Below are 14119 nucleotides of genomic sequence, written 5' to 3'. Positions count from 1 at the left end.
GGGAATCTCGAGAAATGCTGTAATTCAGTATTGGATGCCTATGATATTTGAGCCTATCACCTAGAAAAGTAAAAAAACTGTCAGACAAGAATGTGATAACGATCGTTGCTCAAAAGTCCCGATCTCCCGAGTTCCCAGATGTTTACACATGGAAGTAGAAAAGGCGATGCGACATAGCTGTCACAACTTTTGTGTGCTGCTGCCATCAAATTGAAAATGAGCGAAAATGTTCTTATAATTGTATTTTTTCCCCTATGTTCTGTTGTGAATAAAATATGGGTTATAGAGCTCAAGCTTAAAGCATCAAGTTTGCAAAAAAGTTTTGTAATTTTGAATAACTGTGAAAAAATTCACATTAAACTATCAACTTTCACTGGATGGAAGGCTGTAGTTGCAATTGCACATCTTTCACCACCAGGAAGGTGACCAAAGCTTCCACTTCCTACGATTCTTTCTCTGTTTGTTTATAAGATTCCACCTCTTCCTGTGGACCTCATATGTGAGTTTACTGACTGTGTGGACTAACTGTGAAGCCAGTCCACAGCTACTCAGTCAGTCATAAACACAGCAACAACATGCTACACCAGAGGACCTTCAGAAAGACCACCATCCACTGCACCCCACGGTGAGATCACTGCTCTGTTTCTCCTTTCGGTCCAGACCAGATCATACGTGTTTCCTTTTTATTTTTTTGTTTTTTAACTCTTTTCACTCTTGTTAGCTTTATGTTTATATGACACAAATAAAATACATGTTTTACTGTCAGATTATGAGAATCTGACTAACACATGTACTGGAAAAATTTTTCTATAGAACCTAAACATCCACATCCACATTTAGATGTCTCTTATTCTACACATTTGTTTTTTAAATATCGAATTTCAACAATAATCTTTAATGTTCTTGGAAAATAAATTATATTACAACAACAATAATACTAGTAGCAGTATTTTTCTCACCATGGATTAGTTATAGTCATGTAGAGATGGATGGATGGGATAAGAGTCTGTTTAATGTTCAGTTGTAATGGTTGTATTAACACCATCACATAATCATGAATATGTAGTACCTGACCATGAGTACTGTCTTTAAAGAGGATCTGTTCTGCTCACTCTGAACCTTTTACTCGTGGACTCTCTTAGAATAGCTTTGCACTATTCACAGTTCAAAATAATCCTTATTTTTCTTCTTCTGTGTTGATAGCCAGTGCTGTGTATCTGAGATCACCATATCAAGCACACCACCACTCAATGACATCAAACACAGTCAAGAATAGAAAAAAACTACCTGAAAATTGTAAAGTGTAAATTTAGAGCCATTTGATTACTGAGCTTCCTGCTCTGAGCAAATAACTGTGTATCTCCTGACTTTATTATTTGAAATATTGTCCCTGTTTAATGTGACTTGGATGTATTACACATCTTTAATGTATTCCTTTACTTAATTACTCACCAAGAAAGTAATTTTGTGACTTTGTGTTACTACTCATTACATTACTTTTGTGTTACTCTCTAACCAACTCTCTGGCTTGACATGCATTGTGACACATACTAACACCAGTGCCTATCCTAAAGAGCCCATACATACACTATTTCTTTTGTCTTGAAGATTTTGCACAAAGAAAAATTGAAAACCAGCCCGAAGACACTTCAAACAATCACCACTGTGTTCTACTGTAGAAATCAGTGCTGGGAGAGAGGGAGGGCAGACTGACTGCTCATCACTGCCTGCTGAAGATCAGGCTTTGGCTGCTGGGCTGGTATTGGTATCCACTCAGCTTTAACATCACTCTGGGCTTTTCAATAGCTTTGTGTTAACATGCGGTCTGCGCAGATATTTTCAAAAGCCAGTGATGTGTTCGTTTTTGTATGTCCGGAAAACAGCGACCTGTGTGGAAATATTTGAAGCTGTTTGTAACAACAGTACAAATATAATCTGAATTGTATTCTGATTACTGAATTTAGTATAATAATGAGTTGCACTGCTGCCTTAACAAAAACGTAATCTATTACTTTGTAGTGCATTACACCCAACACTGGTCCCCTTTAATTTAACTGTCTTGATTTAGAACCAAATAACTAATCGTCAAGGCCTAAACAGCTTAGGGGCCCCAGCAGCACAGATAGCCCAGATTGCCCCGGACTCATTGATCAGCATCTAGCAGCTGACAGATGTTTCAGGAAACATCTAGAATAATTGCTCCTTTAAGGATTAACATGGCAGACTCTCTAAGAGATATTTTTCCCATCACCTTAGTTGTTCTTTTTTCACCTCTTAGTTTGTTTCCTGTCTCTCACTCTTGTTTCCCTTTGCACCAACCACCCTCTCTCTCCTAAATCCTACAATCATCATCACACACTAATTATTAGTGGGAGCAGTGAGGGGCAGTGTGGCTCCTCTGGCTGTTGTTCAGTCTGCAGTATGGGAGGCATGCTGAAGGCTGCCAGAGCTGCTCCATGCCTCATAGACATGGACCGCCTGTTGGCTCAGTCCAGAGGACTCATATTTGATGAAGCCTTGGATATTAAATGCAAAATGTTCACCTAGCCAGGAAACTTTTTGACTGCAGCTGCATTTTGAAGGTAAGTTCAGACAATTTATCAAACTGAGACAAGGTGAACAACTGTTTGTGAAGCTATTGAGTCCTCTGGTGATATATTTGTGGATTAGGAAGGTGTTTGATTACACTTCTAAATGTTTCAGGGGGTTGGGATTATTGAATATGACAGAGATGCAATCTTGGCATCAGAGCAGTTTCCACACTAAGTGAAGTTCCTCTGTCTCAGCTGTGTAAAAACTGCCTTTGTCAATCACTGATAAGAAAACAAAGAGATGCTATTCCTTTTATGACGGCTGTAAGCCTGATCATTTGAGTCAGTGTTTGTGTATCAGTCCAGCTGAGGAACAATGTTTAAATTAAACACTGAAAAAAATACATAAAGGCTTTCTATAGCAGGGTGTTAAGGTATGTTTTCTGATTGGTTCAGCTACATTATCATCACAAGTTAATGCAACCTCTATGATAGTCAAGCAGAAATGTACTTGCCTGTAATAAAATGCTAACACGGGGCTACAAACAAACCACACGCTTGCACGGCTTTAGCACTGGCACCACTAAGCTTGTGTGTTTGGTACGATGCTTCTGATTGTCCTTGACAGCTACTGTAGTCTCATTTTCCCACTCAAACACCGTCAAAAGTCACCAACTGGGTAATTAAAGATAAAGTAATGTAAAGGGTCAAATGCAAATTCATTTTCTCTATTTTAGGACTCATTCTAGTGGCCTTCTATTATGGTGAAAATATGACATATTAACCAGGAGCTAGAGATGAGAAAAGACTTCTGATTTAAAGGTTGCTCTATATTTTAAATTAGTTATAGTGGCTGTATTAATGATTTATATTAATGATCAAATGACTCTGTTCAGTATGAAAGAGGTCACCCTCAGTGACAAACCCACAGAGAATAATACTATTATTATTAATTTTCTATTCTCAGCTCTGTGGAGCTTTTTGAATCTTTCAGCAAGTCAATTGTGAATGTTTTGGGACTTTTTTTTAACCAAACCTACATTTTTCTGTCTATATATGAAGACAACACAGATTAATACAAATGTTAGCATGCAAATAAGACATTTGTAGCTGTTGGTGGTCATGGCGACTATAAAGCGGCTCATACAAACTACAAATTGTACAAACGGTTTTTATATTTCTAAAAAAAAAAAAAAAAGTTTTTTTCTTTCATAATTCAAGTTTGAGTCTGTTTGTTTGTTTTCTCCTTCTCCCTTTGTTCACCATTACTTCAAATGTGATAGGACTTCATGCCCTCATAGCTCCTGTCCACACGAGAACATAAATTTTGCTGCCTTCAGTGTCACATTTTTAAGAATTGAATATACACATGAGGAAACAAATAAAAAATAAAAATAAAAATTTGATATAGTCTCAAAACGTTTTCTCCATATTTGGACTGAATGATGCCACCACAGAGCTACTGTACACTGTAGCTGTTAATTTAATTACATGCAGCAAAATTACTTTCCAGCAGTCTGGATCATTCCATTAATGTTACCTCGCCGTGAGGAGCCGCGGAGTCTGGTTCTCAGCCATTAACACCAGCTGTCTGCACTGTTCTATTAGCAGTCATTGTAACAGTCACAACAAAATATGTGCCAGATGAAGCATCTTTAATCCAGTCTACAGTAAATCCCACTGCTTTACCATCTCTTTCACTTTTTCACCTACAGGATGAGAAAAACAGTGAATGTTCATATTATCATGTGGTTTATTGTTTGTTTATATTAGAGATGGCACGATACCACTTTTTTATGTCCGATACCGATACCGATATCATAAATTTGGATATCTGCCGATACCGATATGAATCCGATATAATGTTTTTTTTAATCAATAAAACGTTTTTTTTAATATCTTGTTGCATTTTGTATAAGTTCATACTCAAGTTTAAATAAATAACAACACTAAAGCTATTCTGTTATACCTGTATGTAAAAAATACACTGCGCCGAAAATATTTCATAGTTCAGCAACACTGATCAATCTAATAAACTTAAACCTGCACCATCCTCCCTATTCTGGTATTTTAAAGAGTACTTAGCAGAAATATTATGCAACCTAACTAATAGGGTTGCAAACTCCCAGCAAAAAAAAATAGGGAACCACCCTCCACCTCATGATGCTTAATCGATGTAATCAAATTTAATTTGATGCAGGGGGGAAATGCACAAAAATAAATTATTTTTCAAGAATAATTAAATAGATCCAACATCTTTCTTCAACAGAACTGCAGACTGCACAGATGGTACCTTCCCAAAGGAAAAAGTAGTATAGCTTACTAGGGTATATTAGACTTAACAGTTACTATATACAGTAATGGACTTCTATATCTTTTACATCAGATTAAAACTTTGGGTGTAAGAGTCAGACAATTATTTTTAAAAGCTAGGCATTTTAAATGAGAATAAGAAAGAAAAGTATGTCTTTGTGCCCCCTTTTCCCTGTTCATGCCCTATCGGCCCCCCTGGCTAAACTTTGCTAGATCCGCCCCTGCACAGTTACCAGCCGTCAGCTGCATAGAAAAAGATCCTGGTGCATAAAGTAATATTAAATAAATTCTAACAACAGATTATCAAGCTTAAACGTGCTGCTGTTGTTCAGCTGCTGGTTTCCTCTTTCTGGTGAGAAGTGGGCCAAAAACTAAGAAGAGAGACGGACTCGCGACAGAAAAGCCGATCAGCTGATCATTAAGCAGTTTCACGATTGAAGTAGCAGCAGGAAAGAGAGAGAGAGAGAGAGAGAGAGAGGCAGTCGCTCCATATATCGGTTGTTAAGCTTAACGTGGGAATGCTTTACAAACATTCAGAGATGAACTTACACTCTTGCTTTACTTCTCTCTGGGAAAACTTCCTCGGAGATGAAATGCTGGTTTGCTAGCTAGGCTACAAATACACACAGCCGCTCTATCTCGTGATGCACACTGCTGCTACGGTTATGAGCCGAGTTACGCTGTGTAGCAAGTTTTGTGAGGTGCTTTTTTGATATTTAATGGATCGGATTACATTTTTTATTTCTCGCCGATATCCGATCCAGTAATTTGGGTCAGTATCGGACCGATACCGATACGTAATATCGGATCGGTCCATCTCTAGTTTATATTCTCCTGAGAACCAGCCCATTCATTTATGTCCTCTGTAATAAACATTTGTTTTTGGTCTATATCTTTTGACTTATGAGTTATCCTAATAAGTCCTGATGGACTAAATAGAGGACACCCTGGTCTTTCCATTGATATCTCATGTGTTTGGGTGGCCTCTTTTAGCTCCATAGAGAAAGGAAATTGCAAATAACATTCAATGGGAAGATTCATTTTATCAGGATATGAAGAAGTTATGAACTTGCAATTTTATCTTACAAATCTCACCGGACTATTATTACCTAGGATCATCAGATCTACTATCCATCCATCCATCCATCCATCTTCATCCGCTTTATCCGAGGCCGGGTCGCGGGGGCAGCAGCCTAAGCAAAGAGGCCCAGACCTCCCTCTCCCCAGCCACCTCCTCCAGCTTATCTGGGGGAACACCAAGGCGTTCCCAGGCCAGCCGAGAGATATAATCTCTCCAGCGTGTCCTGGGTCTGCCCCGGGGCCTCCTCCCGGTGGGACATGCCTGGAACACCTCACCCAGGAGGCCCCAGGGGGCATCCTTGTCAGATGGCCAAACCACCTCAGCTGGCTCCTTTCGATGTGGAGCAGCAGCGGCTCTACTCTGAGCCCCTCCCGGATGGCCGAACTTCTCACCCTATCTCTAAGGGAGAGGCCAGCCACCCTTCGGAGAAAGCTCATTTCCGCCGCTTGTATCCGCGATCTCGTTCTTTCGGTCACTACCCACAGCTCGTGGCCATAGGTGAGGGTAGGGACGTAGATCGACCGGTAAATTGAGAGCTTCGCTTTTACACTCAGCTCCCTCTTCACCACGACGGACCGGTGCAGCGTCCGCATTACTGCAGCTGCAGCCCCAATCCGTCTGTCGATCTCCGGCTCCCTTCTCCCATCACTCGCGAACAAGACCCCGAGATACTTGAACTCCTCCACTTGGGGCAGGAACTCATCCCCGACCCGGAGTGGGCACTCCACCCTTTTCCGGCTGAGAACCATGGCCTCAGATTTGGAGGTGCTGATCCTCATTCCTGCTGCTTCACACTCGGCTGCGAACCGCTCCAGTGCGAGCTGGAGGCCCTCACCCGATGAAGCCAACAGAACCACATCATCCGCAAAAATCAGAGATGAGATTCTGAGGCCACCAAATGAAAGCCCTCCGCCACTTGGCTGCGCCTAGAAATCCTGTCCATAAAAATTATGAACAGAACCGGTGACAAAGGGCAGCCCTGGCGGAGCCCATCACCCACCGGGAACGAGTCCGACTTATTGCCGGCAATGCGAACCAAGCTCCTGCAACGGTTGTATAGGGATCGAATGGCCCGTAGCAATGGGCCAGACACCCCATACTCCCGCAACACCTCCCACAGAACACCCCGAGGGAAACGGTCGAATGCCTTCTCCAAGTCCACAAAACACATGTAGACTGGTTGGGCAAACTCCCATGCACTCTCAAGTATCCTCGAGAGGATGAAGAGCTGGTCCAGTGTTCCGCGACCAGGACGAAAACCGCATTGTTCCTCCTGTATCTGAGGTTTGACTAGCAGACGAACTCTCCTTTCCAGCACCCTGGCATAGACTTTCCCGGGAAGGCTGAGGAGTGTGATCCCCCTGTAGTTGGAACACACCCTCCGGTCCCCCTTCTTAAAGATGGGGACCACCACCCCGGTCTGCCAGTCCAGGGGTACTGCCCCTGATCTCCACGCAACATTGCAGAGGCGTGTCAACCAAGACAGCCCTACAACGTCCAGAGCCTTCAGGAACTCGGGGCGGACCTCATCAACACCAGGGGCTCTGCCACCAAGGAGTTGTTTAACTGCCTCAGTGACCTCGCCCCCAGAAATTGGCGGGTCATTCCCCTCATCCCCAGACTCTGCTTCCTCCTCGGAAGACGCGTCAGTGGGATTAAGGAGGTCCTCGAAGTATTCCTTCCACTGCCTGACAATTTTCTCAGTCGACGTCAGCAGCGCTCCGCCAGCACTGTACACAGAGCGATTCAGAAGACCCTTATGAAAAGAACACCGAGGGAACAGTTTACCCTGCCCGGGATAGGGTTACCGGGGCCCCGCCCTGGAGCCAGGCCCGGGGAGGGTGCCCGAGGGTGAGCGTCTGGTGGCCGGGCCTTAGTCCATGGGGCCCGGCCGGGCACAGCCCGAAGAGGAGACATGGGCCCATCCTCCCGCAGGCCCACCACCCGCAGGAGGCGCCATAGGGGTCGGGTGCATTGTGTGCCGGGTGGCGGCCAGGAGCGGAGGCCCTGGCGGACTGACCCCCGGCTGCCAAGACTGGCAATAGGGACATGGAATGTCACCTCTCTGGTGGGGAAGGAGCCTGAGTTAGTGCGTGAGGTTGAGAGGTACCGGCTAGATATAGTCGAGCTCACCTCTACACATGGCTTGGGCTCTGGAACCAGTCTCCTGGAGAGGGGCTGGACTCTGTCTCAGTCTGGAGTTGCCCCTGGTGAGAGGCGGCGGGCTGGGGTGGGTATTCTAATATCCCCTCGGCTTGCTGCCGGTACGTTGGGGTTTTTCCCGGTGGACGAGAGGGTTTGTTCCCTGCGCCTTAGGGTCGGGGAACGGACTCTGTTGTCCTGCTGGGAGACTTCAATGGACTGGTTCTTATATAGCGCTTTTCTACTCTTTCTGAGCACTCAAAGCGCTGTACATAACTTGTACATTCACCCATTCGCACAAGCACATTTTTCTAAGTGCTTTCTAAGTAACATTCACACACACATTCATACTCCGATGGATGCATCGGAGAGCAATTTGGGGTTAGTATCTTGCCCAAGGATATTTGGCATGCAGACTGGGGAAGCCAGGGATCGAACCACCAACCTTCCGATTAGTAGATGACCTGCTCTACCACCTGAGCTACAGCCACCCATGCCACCAATGCTCACGTGGGTAACGACAGCGAGACCTGGAGGGGCGTGATTGGGAGGAACGGCCTCCCTGATCTGAACCCGAGCGGTGCTTTGTTATTGGACTTCTGTGCTAATCACAGTTTGGCCATAACGAACACCTTGTTCGAACATAAGAGTGTCCATTAGTGCACGTGGCACCAGGACGCTCTAGGCCGTAGGTCGATAATCGATTTTGTAATCGTATCACCAGACCTGCGACCATATGTTCTGGACACTTGGGTAAAGAGAGGGGCTGAGCTGTCAACTGATCACCACCTGGTGGTGAGTTGGATCAGGTGGCGGGGGAGGACGCTGGACAGACCTGGTGCACCTAAACGCGTAGTGAGGGTGTGCTGGGAACGACTAGCAGAGGCCCCAGTCCGCGAGATCTTCAACGCACACCTCCGGCAGAGCTTCAACAGCATTCCGAGGGAGGCGGGGGACATTGAGTCCGAATGGACCATGTTCAGCGTCGCCATTGCCGAAGCTGCTGCATTGAGCTGCGGCCGCAAGGTGGTTGGTGCCTGCCGTGGTGGTAATCCCCGAACCAAATGGTGGACACCAGAGGTGAAGGGAGCCACCAGGCTGAAGAAGGAGTCCTATCGGGCTTGGTTAGCCTGTGGGACTTCGGAGGCAGCCGACAGGTATCGACAGGCCAAGCGGAATGCGGCTCGGGCAGTGGCTGAAGCAAAAACTCGGGTGTGGGAGGAGTTCGGAGAGGCCATGGAAAAAGACTTTCGGACTGCCTCGAAGAGATTCTGGCAAACCGTCAGGCGTCTCATCAGATCTACTAATTTATAATAATTGCTCGGATGACCTGTGAATGTCATCCCACATGTGTTTACTGTTTATAAAGACCACATATCTCCCTTATTATACCAAAAACAGGACATCCTGCAGTGGCTATTAGTCCCAAATGACAAATAGTGACCTGGTGATTTGAGGTTGTTTTTTGTTTTCTCTGCTCACGTTTTCTGCCTCTCTCTAACTCAAGGTTTAGAGAGGCTGTGTTTCTTTATAAAAATCGTGACTCACATCTCTACACACCACAGGGACCCATTCAAACAAATGGAAAGCTCCATTTCCATTATAAGAGTAAAATCTTAAAGCATGATGAGACGGATGAGATGGATGGCAGCATGCATTAAGGAACATTTTAATGTCTTTCAAGTGACTCAACAGTTATTATCTGGCAGCCTATTAGTAACATGAGATGTCTAGCTGAGTGTGCCAGACACTTTCAAAATTTCAAATTCAGAGAGATTTTTCAGTAAATTGGATTAAAATGTGCATAGCATGAAACACAGATATGGGTCGGGAATGGAGGTTTCTTTTTCACAGGAATGGTCTCTGATGCCTTGCAAATAGGGCGTTATGCAAAGCCAAATTGAGCTATGGACTTCAGTATCCACCATTGAAGTCAACCAATATTGTCCGTTTCACCTATAGTTCTGGATTTAAAGGAAAATTCAATGAAAGTTTCCATTGAAAAAAGTTTTTAGACTTAAGACTAGACTTAATCCATGTCTGGGAAACCGAACATTGTGGACTACCTTCCACTGTAGGTCGCCTGAGAGCTACATATGTTTGAAGCATTTTTTCTGTTTGCTTGTCAGCCAGTTATGTAATAGCCAACAACTGATTTCTAATATGTACTTTGCTGTAATCTTGTTTGCGCTACATTGCTTTGCTTCCCTCCCTGAGCCTGGTCCTGTCTCTTCCTGTTAAATGGGAGTTCATCCTCCCCACTGTCACACATCTTTGTCAGGTCTTCACAGCTGGTTAATTTCTTCTTGTTTTATTATATTTTATATGGTAAATGGCCTGTATTTTTATAGTGCTTTACTAGTCCCTAAGGACCCCAAAGCGCTTTACACATCCCGTCATCCACCCATTCACACACTGGTGATGGCAAGCTACACTGCCACAGCCACAACCACCCTGGGGCGCACTAACAGAGAGGCGAGGCTGCCGGACAGTGGCCGGACAGTGGCGCCACTGGGCCCTCTGACCACCACCAGTAGGCAACGGGTGAAGTGTCTCGCCCAAGGACACAACGACCGAGACTGTCGGAGCCGGGGCTCGAACCGGCAACCTTCCGATTACAAGGCGAACTCCCAACTCTTGAGCCACAATCGCCCAAGGCTAATTAAACAACTGTTACGTGGATAAAATTTTAGTTGTTGGCTACTGCATTTGTGCCTTCAACTAAGCAACATACACTTGCTTAACCAATCACATTGCACCTCCATTTTTAAAGTCAAGGGGAAAAGACCCTGTAAACAGAGTTCTAAGAACTACAATGATCCTCAGTTCCTGCAATTATGAAACAAGCAAGGAAGTACTACTTCTAGCAGTTACTATAAAAAATGAAACATTTGAAATTCAATGTACCCTTTGACGTAAGCCTTATTGCTAAAGCACATGGCACATAACTGTAATGCCCCTGGTCTACTTCCAAATAGGAAGATGAATGCCACCATAGCTTCTCTTGCCTCATGTTTTAAATCTGCCTTCTAACTGACGAGGGTCAGTTAAAGGGAAAAAAGACAGATAATGTTCAAAAAGATATGCATCAATGCAGAATGATTTCAACCTAGGCGAAAACAATCCTGTCACAATAACCATTTAGCATAAATGACCTTGCCATAAACAATTAGTTGCTTTTGGAGACATTGGCCAACGTGGCCATCCACCTGGGCTTTACATCACAAGCACATCTTTACTGTTTAGTCCTCTTTTATTAGTTCTTTCAGTCACATTACGTATTTTACAAGCTATAGAGTGCAGAATTTCAATTCTAAACAAAGCTGAACAGCTGTGTTATGCTTTCACAGTCTGCTCAGCAGCCACTCAGAAAAAAGACAACTGCAGATTACACACACTGAACAGATGCCATCCGAATAACCTTCCAGAAACAGACCCATGACATCACTGCTGAGACACACCCTCAGTGGCGACATAAATCTGTTTTCGTGGTCGCTCTGTGGTGACAGAAAGGGAGTGCACATTACAGAAACCATTAAATTTAAGAGTGAAGAAGTGATTTAGGGGTTTTGTGTGTGTGTGTGTGTACGTGTAGGCATGCCTCTGTGTCTAACCCTGTCACAGAGAATGGCAGCACCTGTGGTATCGCTATACCACCTGACGCTCCTGCCTTCCAGGAACACCGAGAGGTTTAAGTTGTCAAAGAGAGACAAGTGCTTAGGTTATGACCTGCTTGAGATGAAGCCAACATGTGTAGGCGTGTGTGTGCATCATCTACATGAGGACAGTAATATGTAGGCACCAAGTCCGAGCATGTGTTCATGGCAGTATTTTTGACCATATCAGACTACATTCCTCTGGTGGACATGCTGACCATGACCTTTTTAACAGACATAGTGGGAAAATAACAATGAGTTTCTGCTTTTTATAATATACAGATTTTTAGGATTACCTAAAACCAACTGCCATCAGATTAAATTCACAATGCACATGATACTAATACATGACCCATGGATACAGTGCAATAGCTGAGAACACCTCAGCCATAGTTTTTATTTTGCAAATATTGCTTTTAGTCGTAGTTGTTTTATGTTCTATACATGTGTAATAACATCTTAATCTATTGTTTTATTTTATTTTATTTGGCTGCACTTCATTTTAATTGTTCTTGTTTGTCTTTGTGCACAGAATTTTATTCAGCCATGCATCTGTAAAGAAATCTGAATATGATCCTGACTCAACCTCGTGGAAAACAGCTCTGCCATTCAACAGTTTTGGTGCTGTTTCCATAATTTAGTACTTCTCGTGCTTTAAATATTTGGTAAAATAATGTGATAAATGCTAAAAATATATACAAAGCTATACACGGACATACATATACAAAGCTGTTGTTTCAAATATCTGTCACTTAAAGGTCAAACTCAGAGCATGTCACATGCTCACACTCTGTGTGGTGCCAGACATTAGATGAGGGCAGTATAGAAAAAACAGCATTAAGAAAATTATGAAGGAAATCAGTCAGTTACAATACTGTATAAGATTGAAATAAAAAGCACTAGAATAATTGAATCAAAAATAACATAATAAAAACTCTAAAAATAAATACGATGCAGTAAGTTTTATAATTTAAGCATTTCATTTCCAGTTTGGTCGTCAGTGGTTTCTATAGTCTAGTATTGCTTGCAGCATAATTTTCTCCAGGTTTCTATTCTTACAAAGTTCTATTCATTGTTTTTGTATTTTAATTTTTTTTTATAATATTAACATAAATTTTCCCACTCACCGAAGCACCTTGGGCTGGATTACAGACTGCATAAAAAACATTGACAGAGCCACCATGACAGCGCCCACTAGTCTGTGAAGTGCTTGTGTGAAGCCTCAAGCTGAGCATAGTGTCATCAGCATGGTGTTTCAAAGCCAGGAAAGATGAGTGAGACGTATATTTGACTAAGAAATAGAAGATGCTCCACACTCCTAAGGTATCAACCATAATTCAATTAAATTCAGTTCATTTTTATTTTATTTATATAGCGCCAAATCACAACAACAGTTGCCTCAAGGTGCTTTATATTGTAAGCTAGATCCTACAATATTACATACAGAGAACAACCCAACAATCATATGACCCCCTATGAGCAAGCATTTTGGGGACAGTGGGAAGCAAAAACTTCCTTTTAACAGGAAGAAACCTCCGGCAGGACCAGGCTCAGGGAGGGGTTGAGGGTTGAGAGAAGGAAGACGGGATAGAAGACATAATGCGGAAGACAGACGGAGATTAATAACAAGTACAATTCAGTGCAGAGAGGTCTATTAACACATAGTAAGTGAGAAAGTGACTGAAGAAGAAATACTCAATGCATTGTGGGAATTATTTACCAGAATTACAGAGCATTTGGAGATAGACGTTAATCTTGCTGTAGATTTTTATACAGTTAGACAACTCTTTGTAACCTACAGCTGGTCATTAGAAAGAATACAAGTTAAAGCCAATTCCACAATGTCTTTGTTTCAGAGGAGCCATAATATACTAAGAATGAGAACTAATTGTAAAATTGTTTCTAGTTAAACCCAGTGGCCTTGTGCTTTCATTTTTGAAAGCTGCACTAAGCTTTCCATTAGAACAAAAATATATTTAAAATGTTGATAGGCCCAGCAGCACTCAACACAACAGAGCAAAAGAAAGCTCAACAACATGGCCAGTTAAATGGGATATTGATGTTTAGCACAGGCACAAAGACAGTATAAATTATACGCAACACCAAGACCAAATCAATTTCCTACAATATGCAACCAAAAAGTGTGACTGAAAAATAAAATTCAAACTGTTTCCTAACAATTTCAATTGTTATCCATTCTGCATCCCCCCAGTTGGCACTAAAGCTTCAGTTCCCACATCATAAATCAGGTCCATCAGGGCAAAGTCAGTTAGTGTTTTGTCAGTCATATTCCTGAGATATGTAGCTAAGCATCATAAAGTGCTGACAGAGTCCTAAGCACTAGCAGTAGATGGTATTAATGGCAGCCATCATGGTTTATGCTCCACATCATGATT

The 14119-nt window shown here is 42.9% G+C and overlaps 1 protein-coding gene across 1 annotated transcript in view; it reads left to right on the top strand.

Annotated features, from left to right (window-relative positions):
- Positions 1-267: 267 nt before the first annotated feature.
- The window catches only part of s100p (S100 calcium binding protein P), a 320093-nt gene continuing 306241 nt past the window's right edge, over positions 268-14119 (top strand). Inside the window, exon 1 of the mRNA XM_085150634.1 lies at positions 268-625. Coding sequence (XP_085006760.1) covers positions 576-625 — 50 coding nt within the window. The 5' untranslated portion in view covers positions 268-575. The remainder of the gene's footprint in view (positions 626-14119) is intronic.

The sequence above is a fragment of the Neolamprologus multifasciatus genome, chromosome 23 (genome assembly GCF_963576455.1).
Source record: "Neolamprologus multifasciatus chromosome 23, fNeoMul1.2, whole genome shotgun sequence".
Taxonomy (NCBI): Eukaryota; Metazoa; Chordata; class Actinopteri; order Cichliformes; family Cichlidae; genus Neolamprologus; species Neolamprologus multifasciatus.
This window is presented reverse-complemented; position numbering and strand designations above follow the sequence as displayed.